Source organism: Tenrec ecaudatus, chromosome 1, assembly GCF_050624435.1.
Source record: "Tenrec ecaudatus isolate mTenEca1 chromosome 1, mTenEca1.hap1, whole genome shotgun sequence".
Classification (NCBI taxonomy): domain Eukaryota; kingdom Metazoa; phylum Chordata; class Mammalia; order Afrosoricida; family Tenrecidae; genus Tenrec; species Tenrec ecaudatus.
The window spans coordinates 263556772-263570297 of NC_134530.1; the positions used below are offsets into that span (position 1 = coordinate 263556772).

Below are 13526 nucleotides of genomic sequence, written 5' to 3' on the forward strand. Positions count from 1 at the left end.
AAACAGAACAAGGGAATACTGCATGATGTCAAGGAGTACAAGGGGAAAGAAAATGCATGAAGCTGATTGTGGTACCAATTATACAATAATGCTTGATGTGATTGAACTCTGGAGAGCTGTGAGAGCTCCCAATAAAATGATATTTAAAAAATCAGAGAAGGGTGTGTCAGGGTTGTACCCTCTCACTATACTTATATAATCTGTATGCTGAGTAATTAAACAGAGAAACGAGTTTATATGAAGAAGAATGTGACATCAGGTTGGAGGAAGGCTTATTATCAATCTGCGATATGCAGATGACACAACCTTGTTCACTGAAAGTTAGGTGGACTTGAGGCACTTGCGGTTGAAGATCAAGGACCACAGCCTTCAGTGTGGATTTTGACTCATGTCAAGAAGACCCAAATCCTCACAAGTGGAAAAATAGGGAACATCATGGTTAATGGAGAAAGGTTGAAATTGTCAAAGTTTTTTGTCTTGCTTGGATCCACAGTTAATGATCGTGGAAGAAACAGTCAAAAACAAAAAATGAATTACGTTAGGTAAATCTGATGCACAAAATCTCTTCAATGTATTGAAAAGCAAGGATGTTACTCTGAAGACTATGGTGAGCTTGACCCAGGCCATGGTATTTCCCATTGCCTCGTATGCATGTGAAAGCTGAATGTTGAATAAAGAAGACTGAAGGAGAATCAGCATTTGAATTGTGGTGCTCACGGAGAATACTGAAAGTAACACAGACTCATAAAAGTACATATACAATTGTCTTGGAGGAAGTATGGCCACAGTGTTCCTTAGGGGCAGGGATGGGAAGACTTTGTCTTACATATTTTGGATACATGGTTGGGAGAAACCAGGCTCTGGAGAAGGACGTCATGTTTAGTAAAGTGGAAGGACAGTGAAAGAGAGGAAGGCCCTTTAGGAGATGCGTTTACACAGTGACTGCAACATCAGGCATAGGTACAATTGTGAGGATGGTGTGGGCCTGGGCAGTGCTTTGTTCTGTTGTACAGAGTGTCACTCTGGGTCAGAGCGGATCGATGACACCTAATAACAACAACAGAGGGCAAGTATAAGATGTCTGTCAGTCCGTTATTTATAACCTGGGACTGACTGTAGTCTCTTCCAGCTTTTGACAAGATCCTGTCTTTGTGAAATCTTCAGGAGAGGAGATTGCATGCTGGCATCTTCAGCTTGCTGTCTCTGGGGCTATAGCGGTTCCCCTGCACTTTTCATTAACATTGTCTCTTGAAGATGGCTCAGCAGGAAGATTTTGTTGTGTCTGATCTTGGCTATGTGTTTTATGAATCTCAGGGGTCCCTAAGCCCAGCCCGAAGAAAGTTACTTAGAAGGTACCAGGTTTTGTTTCTGTCTGCCTTACCAAAGAGCAGTCACGTGTGGGGGCTAGTCTCCTGCCACTCCCCGTGAGCACTGGGGTTCCTTGAAATTTTTTTGTTAGTATTCGATCCTCCTTACCTTACAAGTCCACATCAGCAAAATTTTTCAGCTGACAACCATATCTCAAATAAACCTTAAGTGGTTTGTAGATCAAAATACCTGGGCATTGCAGATGGTCAGTCACACTACCACTAATATGAGTGGATTCAGAGATATTAAAATGCACTTTTAAAAATGTGCATGTTAGGATGGATAATCTATGCTTTAACCTATCACCTCAGGTTGTGATGCTCTGGTGATACTGTGAGATAATTGTTGGACTAATTGTTGAACTGTAAGATCATTGGTTCTAAACCATCAGCTACTCTGATGGAGGCTCTATGTTTCCATAAAGATCAACAGTTTCAGAAACTCTAAATAGGGTCTCTTACTTGAAAGTGACTTGATGGCAGTGGATTTGGGGGGTTTATAGGATTATAGTGAAATTTAAAGCAGAGATGGTGTCTATGATTGCAGCTGTAACAAACAAAAGAAACAAAGAACCTTTTATTCCTAAAAACTGGTTTATGGAAAACTCATTAATATGATATATTTATTGACTAAATGCATATAGTTTTTATGTAACGGTCAACAGTTCCGACAACTGCATTACCAAGAGCTCATCCAAGATATAGAACATCTTTGCATCTCCAGAAAGACCCCTGTGGCTCTTCTCAGTCATCATCATTAACCTTTCCTTAGGCAACCTCTATTCTGACATCTTTGGGCTTCTTTTTGCTTGCTCTAGGACTTAACATAAATGGAATCATCTATATGTGGTGATTGTGCCTTATTTTCATCACTCAGTATATTTTTATATACATCCTGTTGCTGTGGGCATGCTGATTTTTTCTTTTTGCTGAGGAGATAGTCCATGTGTGTCTATGCATGTTACTGTCAGTGTCCATTTGTATTGTTTCCAGATTGGGACTACCATGTGTAAATCCACTATTAACATTTGTATTTAAGTATTTTTGACTGTTTGTTTTCATTTCTCTAAATCTAGATTCAGAATTAAATCTAGAATTAGAATGATTCGATCAAGAGAAGATGTGTCTTTAACTTAAGGAGAAACTGGTATAGTCATTGGAGGTAATTAGAACCATTTGAATGGTGTTGGAGTGGTATCTCGTGGTTTTGATTTGTATTTGTGTGATGCCTAATTATGTTTAGCACCTTTTTGTATGCTCACTGGCCATTTGTATATTGCTTTCCAATGTACCTGTCAAGCCATTCTCACGTAGCAATGGAGTCACATATTTTAAATTATTCCATTGCAGGATTCAAGTACTTTGTCAGATAGATGTATTGAAACTATTTTCTCCCAGTCTGGACTTGCCTCTTCATTTCTTAGTGGCATTGTCTGGTTAGCAGAGGTGTTTTAATTTTCATGAGGTCTCATTTATTCATTTTAAATGGCTATCTTTTTGTGTCTTGTCCAAAAGATTTTGCCTTTTCAAAATAAGAAACATATTTTCCTCAGTTATTTTTCTAGAAGCATTGTAGTTTTAACTTCTACATTTAGGTCTATAATTCATTTCAAAGTATGTTTGTATCTAGTTTGTGATATGAATCAAATTTAGTTTTCCCTCCTATGCATAGCCAGTTGTTCCAGCATAATTTGTTCAAAGTACTTTCTTTCCCTCATTACTTTGCTTTGTCACTTAAATTGACAACCAATTTGACTGTGTGCGTGTGGTTTGACTTCAGGCTGTCCTGTTCACTGAGCTATTAATCTATCTAAATGCCAGTGTCATACTGGGTTGGTTTATTGTAGCTTTATTATTAATTTTGAAATCAAGTAGTATTATATTCTACAACTTTGTTCTTATTTTAAAGATTTTTTAGCTCATCTAGGCAGTTTTGTTTTACACGCAGATGTTCAAATAAGCTTGTCTACAAAATAGCTTGTGACATTGATTGGAATGATATTGAATCTGTAGATACACTTAGAAAAAAATTGAAATCTTAGGAATACTGAATCTTACAGTGTATATAGTATTTCTTTCTACTTGTCTTCTTTGGTTTCTTCCAGAAGTTTTAAAAATAGTTTTTGGTGTAGAAAGCTTACAAATATTTCAACAACAATAAGCAATAAATGATGCTAATTTTTTTCAAATTGCTGGTCTATTACTGATATTGAGAAATTAAACTGAGTTTTGTATATTGACCTTGTATTTTACAGCCTTGCTAAATTTAGTATGCCACATATTCTGCTAAGTGTGCAATAGAATGTCATGTCTGCTTTTGTGGCCCTCTATTATGCAATCATATCTGTCCCGGATATGCCACTCTCTTTGTTTGAAGGATGAGCAAAGGTGACTAGGGTGTGACGTTTGGTAAACCCTTACTCCAAGGAGGACCCTGAGTGACACTATTGAGTAAGCACTGGACTGCTAAGCACAGCTTAGCTCACCAGCTGTTCTTTGGGGAAAAGAGGATGCTTTCTGCTGGAGAGAGAGAGAGAGAGAGAGAGAGAGAGAGAGAGAGAGAGAGAGAGAGAGAGAGAGAGAGAAACCCCATATAGAATCTCTCTGAGTCAGAATTGACTTGATGGCAGTGGGTTTTACTCTAAGGTCTAGTCTCTTACAACCCACCATTGTATATCAAGGAGCCCTGGTGACCTCATTCTTAGAGCACTCAAATGCTAACCACCACGTCAGCTGTTCAAATCCACAGGCCACCTTGTGGAAGAATGAAGTGGCAGTCTGTTTTCATAGCAATTCATAGCCTTGGACTTCCTATGAGGCAATTTCCCCTCTGTTCTTAATTGTTGCTATGAGTTGAAATCAGGTTGATAGTAGTGGGTTAATAGTTTATATCTGGATATTGGAATTGAGTAAGACCTTAGGGCTCCCTAGATTCCACAGGACATTTTTTATGCTATCATGTTTCACAAGAACATTAGAACTTTTAGAACAGATAACGAGAAGAAAATGATAGACTAGCGATTCTTCCAGCTTAAGAATCCTGGGCAGTATTTTCCCGTGTTATATTACAGAGCATTGTTAAGAATGTGATATGTAATTACAAAGTTTAGTCCCCTTTTACTCAATCTATGATTTAAAAAAAATTTTGCTCTGTCTTTATTTATTTTTTCTATTTCTTTTTTACATTTTTATTAATAAATATTTTTATTGGGGCTCATATAACTCTTATCACAATCCATACATACATCACTTGAGTAAAGCACCCTTATACATTCGTTGCCCTTGTCATTCTAAAAATTTACCTTCCACTTGGGTTCATGGAATCAGCTCAGTTTCCTTTTTTTCCCTCCCCCTCCCTCCCGGCTCCCCCTTGCCCCCTTAATAGTTTATAAATAATTGTTTTATCTTATCTTACACTGCCCGACATCTCCCCTCACCCACCTTTCCCATTGCCCATCCCCCAGAGAGGAGGTTACACATAGATCCCCAAGATTGGTTCTCCCTTTCTACACCCCCTTCCCTCCCGGTGTCGCCACTCCCACCACTGGTCCTGAGGGGTTCATCCGTCCTAGATTCCCTGTGTTTCCAGATCCCCACTTCACCGCTGTACATCCTCTGGTCTAACCAGGTCTGCAAGGTAGAATTGGGGTCATGATAATTGGGAGGGGAGGAAGCGTTCAAGAACTAGAGGAAGGTTGTGAGTTTCATTGTTGCTACACTGAACCCTGATTGACTCATTTCCTCCCCACTACCAAGGGATATCCAGCTGTCTACAGATGAGCATCACGCACTCCCCCCCTCCATTCATGGTGATGTGTCAGTCTATGGTTTTGAATTACTTGTTCCCATTTTGTGGAGGATACAAAGCTTATTTTCCACTCTTCTCTCCCACCATGTATTGTAGGAAGTTACTTCTGTACAGCCAAGGACCTTACAGAGGAGATCTGGTCCTTAGTCTCCGAGAGAGACGGTTTGGAGGAACTGCTCAGCAAGTTGTTGGTACTGGGATCCAGGACTATCAGAAAGTTGGAAAATATTAAAGAAGATTATAATAAACTGAGAAAAGAGCTGAAGCATGAGGAAACTGCCTATGGTAAGCGGTTAACAGCTATTGACCTATGATAAATACTGTGCATTGTGTGGTCGGTCACTATACTGTTTACTTCACTGTGAAGGATGTCATCAGACACAGAATGCTTTCTGGAAGGCTTTTTTTGGGGTTTTCCTTGGAAAATAGAGTGGAATTTCTTGAAAACTTTTCTTTATTAAAAATTATTTTATTGGGAGATCTTACAGATATTACATCAAAGCAGTATTGTGCAATTTCTACCACCATCAGTTTCAGAACGTTTTCTTTCTTCTTGAACTCCTTGATGTCACCTCCCTCCAGGAATCCATTTTTCTTTTCTTATAATAGTTTTTTTGGCCATAATGTACACAATCCAACATATCCATTCACATACAATTCTGTTGTTTGATCCATTGAGTAGGGTTATACAGTTGTTATTGCTATCTGCTCCCTATTCCCCTCTTCCCCCACTCTTCCTGTACCCTCAGGGAACCATTACTCCTGTTACTGTTTCTGAAGGGTTATCTATCTCGGCTTTCATGTACTGAATGATCTTAAATATATAAATGAACACATGCAAATTTAGCATGATCAATGAGGTAAAATAAATAAAAGCCATAATATTAAGGGGAGAAAATATTAAAGAACTAGAGGATAGTTATGTGTTGATCAGTACTATACTGCACCCTGGATTTATCATCCCTTCTGTGTGGTCCTTCTGAGAGGGACTGCCCAGTTATCTTGCAGGTGGGTTTTGAGTCTCCACTACGTCTACATTTGTTTTTGAACTTCTGGTACCTCTTCTCATCGACAACTCATGATCACACAGGCTGGTGTGCTTCTTCCCTGTGAGCTTTGTTGCTTCCCTGTTAGATGGCCACTTGTTTAAGCACAAGCCTTTAAGACACCAGATGCTATATCATTTAATAGCTGGACACCATCAGCTTTCTCCACCACATTTGCTTATGCATCCATTTTGTCTTCGGTGGTTGTGTTAGGGAGCTGAGTATCATACAATTCCACATTAATAGAGCAAACAATTCTTGTATTGAGGTAAGATTTAAGTGGAGGTCCAAAGTCCATCTGCTTCCTTGTTGCATTTGCTCATGTATACATATGTAAACAAATACCCATCTATTTATATATTTTCCTTCTTTTCTCTTGACCACTATCATGCTGACCCATTGCGCACCTCTCATTAATTCCTCACGAATACAATTTGATTAATCAAGCAGAATCAGAAAGTTCCTTCTTCTTTGCCATCAATTCTAGAACACTTACTATCTCCTGTACCTGTCACTATTTGCTCACCACTCATCTCTCTCCACCTCCTTCCCTCCCATACTCCCCAGGAACTCTAGGTCCACATGCTGTCTCTTTAAGAATGCCTTTTCTGCCTATCTTGTATAGATAAACACCTCTCCCATAGCACCCTCCCCACCCCAAAATGGGTACATCTAAATTGTCACAAGGCTAACAGGAATCCATCCAGCAGATGAATATCTCTTTGTTAAACAGAGACAAGGACATGTTATAAACCATCAGTGCAGTCTGCATTCTTTTCAGGGTTACATATCTCGGGTCCTGCTTACCTAACAGTACATACACCCTCTTAGTCTTCAGCAATCGTGTCTGAAAGGCGCACATGCTACATGCCATTGCTATTCCTGCAGTCAGGGATGGAGCAATCTAGTATCCATCCCCCCTTCCCAAATTACACCTTTAGATTTTCACTGTGGCCACTTGTGAATACCGTTCAAATGGTTCAGATGGGGTGCTAAGTGCTGCCCCCAGAGTCTGAAGTCTACAGTTGGTGGTAGGTTTCACTACTATTTTTAGGGATGTGAATACACCAAAATTTTTAAATCCATTTGTCTGTTGATGTAAATTTATGCTATTTCCTTTTTTTTGCGACTGTGAACTGCGCAGCGACTAAGATTGGGGAGCAGCTATCTGGGCATGGTTTGTTTCTTATTTCTTCTGCGTATATGCCCAGTAGTGGAATTGCTGGGTCATGTGGTAACTGGATTTCTATCTCTTTTAGGTATCGCCAGCTCTGCCCAGTGGCTGTACTTTTCTTTTGCTAGTCACAGATTACACTTTTGATTTTTCTGAGTTCTTCCTCTACCGTTTCCCTTCCCTGGATTTGCTAATAGCCTTGTGAAGATTTAGGGCAATCTCTCCCTTATTTCAGGTCTTTAACACATCCAAAAAAAGAAGAAAAAGAATGCAATTTTCCTCTTCTCCCTTAGCTCCATCTGCCAGCCAACACAGGCAAACTAACTCTGAACATTCTGGGAAAAGAATCAGGTGGCTCTCAGGAGGGTGAGCTTTTCCGAGAGCTTCTGCCTCAGGAAATACCAGCGCAGACTGTGTGGCCTTAGCCAAATGTGTTTGTTGGAACAGTTACGGAGCTCTTGCTTTTTGTTTTCCTGCTACCATTGTTAGAGTAACAGGTCACTTTGGGGTCTGCATGCTGAGGAATAGTTCTAGAAGACTCTGTCCTGTCCAAGTTGACTAAGAAAAACACTTCTTAGAAAAAAAAGAATTTCTGATTATTCAGTTTTTAATAGGCAGAGTAAATCAGTAAGAAACAAATTGAGATTTAAAATGAATTATATATTGGAATCTGTTTTTATAGCTGTAAAATGTGAATTATGTCGATCACATGGGCCGATTAAACAGTGAGGATTAAATGAGGTTACACGGAAAGATCCTGGTTTATGGCTGTCCTTTCATTTCTCCCAGGAGTTAACATTTGCTGGAGGGCAGAGGTTAATCTAATACGTAATGAATTCTAATTAGATGCTGAAATGAATGGAATATATAAGGCTAAGTCATAACGGATTGTTGCTGGGGCTCTAGTTTATGCATGCCTGAGTTTGTTGTTCCAAAGGAAACAGGAAAACCCCTTTCTGTGTTCAGTAGACGACTGCAGACAAGTTCTCTCAGTAATACTCATCTCTTACTTTGGTTAGGGTGCCTTCCAAATAAAGTCAATCAAAGCAGCGACTTCCACAAGCCCTAGTAAAGTTTACGGCATAGCTTTTGAAATTCCAAAGTGGTCATCTTGATAAGTTTTTTTTCCCAAAGGACACAGGATTATTACTAGGGCTTATTATGATGAAGTTTGAAGAAAATGACAAACTGCCTTGGTGGGAAAAGGCCAAGGAAACAGCACTGAGGAAACCTCACTCCCTGTCCCCCACCCCCCACCCCAAGGATGATAGTGCTCCTGCTTGTTATAGGAAGGTAGCAGGATTTGTCCTATAAAAATTTCACTGGGAGTCTTCACCACATCCACCCTCTAGCCTTGATCTTACTTCTTAAGAGTTCTTTTTGCTTCCCAAACTGAAATCCCACCTAACATGAACACAATTTGAATCCCTCAAAGATGCCAAAATTTTTATTATTATGTGGTGTAAACCAAAGAATGAAGAACTCTTTAAAGAGGGGTTAGAGTGAGGTAACGTCTATGTACATCAGTTTATAGATATAGGTGGAGAATATGCTGAGAAACAATAGCTTCAACTTTTGTAATTTTGTTTAGGAAAATACCTATGATTTTGTGGCCATAGTTTACTTGCTTCATATATGAATAAGTGACTATAGTTTAAGAAATATACCTATTAAAAATAAAAGAAAGTAATGGGAGTTTGAAGTGAGACTATTTAAAAATACTACCCAAATTGAAGTAAATGGAGGTTAACATTCAACACCAAATAAGGGAACTATAAAGTCACCTAGAAGAATAGATGAATCAAAGTTGTTTTCAAGACTTACTGACTTGTATAGAGAGGTTTCCTGACATGGTTATTGAATTCAGAGATTGTGTGTTCCATTGTGTGTCTTCTTGGTCACAAACATACTTATGTTGGCTCAACAATTCAGAACTGGATATCTGTCCCACACGCCTTCTGTAAGCCAAGCCAGGTTTTTGCCAAAGATGTGAGTAAAGCCTGTATATTTAAAGTTTAATATGTATTTCTAAGGAATTTAAAAAATGCTCATGCAAGATGTCAAATTGTGGTTTTGTAGGTCAAAATAAGAACGAGCATTGCATATTTCAAAGGAATTTTTGCTATAAAATTTTTAATGCCTAAGTGATACAAACTATGAATTTTTAAATGTCATCACCATATTATTTTCATGCAAATGAGGAATCTGTTATACCTAAGAATAAAGATATGAACAAATTTGAACAAATCTGATCCAGTAATATTTTATTTGAATAGATTTTCATTTGAGCTATTGAAAGCCATTACTATCTTTTTAAAAAGAATGTGTGTTGTCTTGAGAATCTCATTATTGTCACTACACTAAGTATTTTCAAAATGATGAATAAAACATAAACAAATGGAATGAGAGATTATTACTATGAATGTTTCTAAATTGCAGCCGGCTCATTACTGTGATGAAGGCTTTCTTTATGCTTTGCACTTGGATTTTGCTGGGTCATCTACCTTTCTATATCTTGACTTACACATGCCTTTGGCTGGGCTCATTTTTAACCAATCTAAGGTGATTTAACTTTGGTGGATAAATTAATAAGCTTAGGTTTGTGAGAATGTGAGAAACAAATAAGAAATAAATTGAAGTTTTATCAATTAAAATGTAATAAAACCTACCAAGATCCATGTTCTTCCATTTGTTCATTTTGAGAGCTAAAAATTCAGAGGGAGTGCTATGTTCAAATTTAAATATAGAGCAAGTATAAGGGATCACTTTATGCATGCGTGTACCATGAGCCTCTGACTCTTTTTAAGTCTTAGATTTAAATATTTATAAATGAAATGAGTTAAGGGACATTCAGTAGGTCATTAAATATTTATTTTCTTGTGTTTATTGAGAATCGTCACAGGGAAACATTCACCAATTCAACCATTTCTTTTAAAAAAATTTTATTTAATAAATCTTTTTATTGGGGCTCATACAACTCTTATCACAATCCATACATACATCAATTGAGCAAAGCACCCTTATACATTCGTTGCACTCGTCATTCTCAAAATTCACTTTCCACTTGGGTTCCTGGAATCAGCTGGGTTTCCTTTGTTTCCCCCTCCCCCTCCCTCCCAGCGGGGAGGGAATTCAGCCATTCCTACAGGTACAGTTCAGTGCCATTGCTTACATTCTTCAGCTTGTGTAACCATTTTTACCCCCCTTTCCTGAGCTATCCCTTCTCCCTTCACATAAACCCACCGTCACCAAATGTAATGTGTATTTGTAAAAAGAAGATTTTATTTCTAGCCATGCTTGTACAATGTGGCATACAGGAAAACATGATTCAGGGATGAAGGATTAATTTTATAATTGTCAAGGATTCAGACTGCCTCCACGTTGCTTTTCTGTGTCCCCCAACCCATGGCATTCACTGTATGGTCCAAGATGACCAACCCAGCTCCATGTGCATCCACAGGCTGGCCAGCAGGGAGGAGGAGGGAAGAGAGCACACTTATGTCTCTTTAGGGATCTTCAAGGAATCTGGATGCACCTCTGTAGCTCACATCCCTGTCAACTTAGCCTTATTGTAGAAGACACTTCTCTAATTGCAAGTGGGAGTCCCTGGGTGGTACAGATGATTAAGTGCTAGAAAACCAGCCTAAAAAAAGAGTGTTTGGTCCCACGTTGGAAGACAGGCCTAATGCTCTGCTTTTGAAATCCCACAGGCTTGAAAACTCCATGGGGGCAGTTGTCACTGCACTTGAGGCTGCCAATAGTCAGAACTGATTTGATAGCAACTCCCAGCACAATGGAAACTGCGCTCTCCTTATCCAGGGTAAAGGCCAGATGTTCTGTTTCTAGCAAAGGGGAGATTAATACTCTTAGGGAAACATTTAGTAGTGCCTCCCTCTCATGCATGTTCACTGCCATAATGAAGATATCTCATGACCTATCATAGGTGAACTTACTTTTGCTGATTATTTTAAGGCATAATTTATCTTGTGTTTCAGTCTGAGTTTTAAGTACATTGCAGTTAGAACACCATGTCTTCTGTTTCGTTTGTGTTGGTACAGAATCAAGCATGGTGCCTTTAAAATGGAAAGCAAATAATAAGTGTTTGTTCAATTACTGGATCAGATTTTAAAATAAAGTAATAGGTCTGTATTTGGGATTATACACCCAGGTTTTGGATGTCTTGCTTCGTTATTTGTCGTTCTGTTTAATGAGAGGAGTTATGGCAAATGTAACAGTTTTCATGGAAGATACGTGAATTGTTTGGGTAGGATATGCAGATTGGCATGCCAGAAGGTCAAATGATGTGATGACTGAAAAGGAACAGAAGTGTTTCAGCAAACTCCTCACTGAATCCATGACGGTGGTCCCAAGGGCAATTTCTAAGAAGATAGGAGGAACCTGTGTGTTTTTAGCTTATAGCTGCTATTCTTAAGCCATCAGGAGAACACATGAGCAATTTTAAACGTAATAGAATGAATGCTAACTCTGTCTTTCAACCTCTGCATACTTATGGAAATGAACTATAAACCTTTAATTATTGTGCATTTCAATTCTTTTAAAGGAGGAGAGCATAAAATCTCACTTTTGTACAGCTTGCAACATCTGCATTTTAGGGACAAAAGACAACTGATTAGCATAACCATTTCGGTGTTTCTTGTGTATAAATTGATCATCTATATTATATTTTATTAATATTGTTGATTGTGTAGTGTAACTTGGATATAAAGGAGGCAGACGTCAAGGGGAGCAATTTAATTCCAGAATTATTGGGGCTAGAATTTTAAGTAGGACTTCATTACCATATTAATGAATGCCCCTACTTTACACTAGCTACTTGCATAGACAAGATACTGAGGCTGCAGCATCACTTTCTGGCTGGGTCTGTGGTCCATGAGCTGCTAAGATTCATGTAGAGAGTCCTTGAAATATATAAAGGAATTATAAATTGGACTACCCAATGGTGGGATTTAACGATGATGGCTGTTTTGCATCTATCCTGAACTTATTTGCCATTTGATGAGCAATCAGAAGGTAGATAAGAGGCAATTTCAAGGTAACACAATGGGAGTGGTCATTTTTTAAAATTATAATTTAGGGGCTGAAGGTTTGGTTTTAGATGAGAAATAAATGTCTGTAGCGACAATAGTTTTTAGATTGCCTCATAGTGGAGAGCTTAGGAAGCAGCCAATAAAAGGAAATGCGGGATTCTTCAGTTAGATAGGAGAACCCTTGACGCTGTGGTCCACAGGTGCAGCTTCTTTCAGGAATTCTCTCTCTCCTGTGAAAGCAAGACCTTCACATCAAAGGGCCTGTGAATTTCAAAGTCTGCCTACAAACACTAATTTTCTTCCCACATTGGCCAGATATATAGAAGAAACTTTCAAGAAAAAATTGGAATAAAATAATACAATATTTGTGATTTTCCCCCTGAGGATATGGCAGGAAATAAAGAACTAGGAAACATGACAAATTAACAAATAGAAATAAAATTGAAAAACCTTTAGGAAGTCTTAATTTCATTAGTTGGTTGGGAACATGATGTATTCATGAGTTTCCTAGAGACGAAAGCACAGAAAACAATGAGGTGTATTTGTGTTCTTCAAAAGCAATGTCAAGAATGTAAGATTTTCAGGGAATGAAAAGTGGCGTGAAATCCATAAAGACAATATTTTTGAGAGCATAATTGAAAGTCTTCATTAACAGATTTATGCTAAATGCAAAAATCCATTTCATATGGCTGTTACCTGAACTTCCTTTAAGGTTTGAAATTAGGGAAAACTTTAAAGCAGAAGTCCGTGAATGGGCTATGAATTCCCTGAAGCTATACATATCTAAAGCTTGTGGTGATACCCATATCATAGGAAATGACCACAGTCTTCAGAAACATCTTAAAGAAGCCATTCTAGGCTCCTCCAGATTTTAAGACATATTATACCCAAGTATAATACCACAAAGGAGACGTAGTAAAGGCTTAAGCTAAGGAAATTAGAGTTATGATGATTTTAATGATATTTTGTGGCAAATTGCAATGGGATATTTCTGGTTATGTTAATTTGAATAGAGCAGGGACTTGTTGAGTAGACTCAAGTATCCGCAGATTTTCTATTTTGTGGGTATTTCTTAGAAACCAA

At 38.3% G+C, this 13526-nt stretch overlaps 1 protein-coding gene across 1 annotated transcript in view; it reads left to right on the forward strand.

Moving 5' to 3' along the window:
* DISC1 (DISC1 scaffold protein) overlaps positions 1-13526 on the forward strand; it is a 415073-nt gene that overhangs the window by 133906 nt on the left and 267641 nt on the right. The window contains 1 exon segment of the mRNA XM_075542777.1: positions 5272-5460. Within this exon segment, the coding sequence (XP_075398892.1) occupies positions 5272-5460 (189 nt within the window).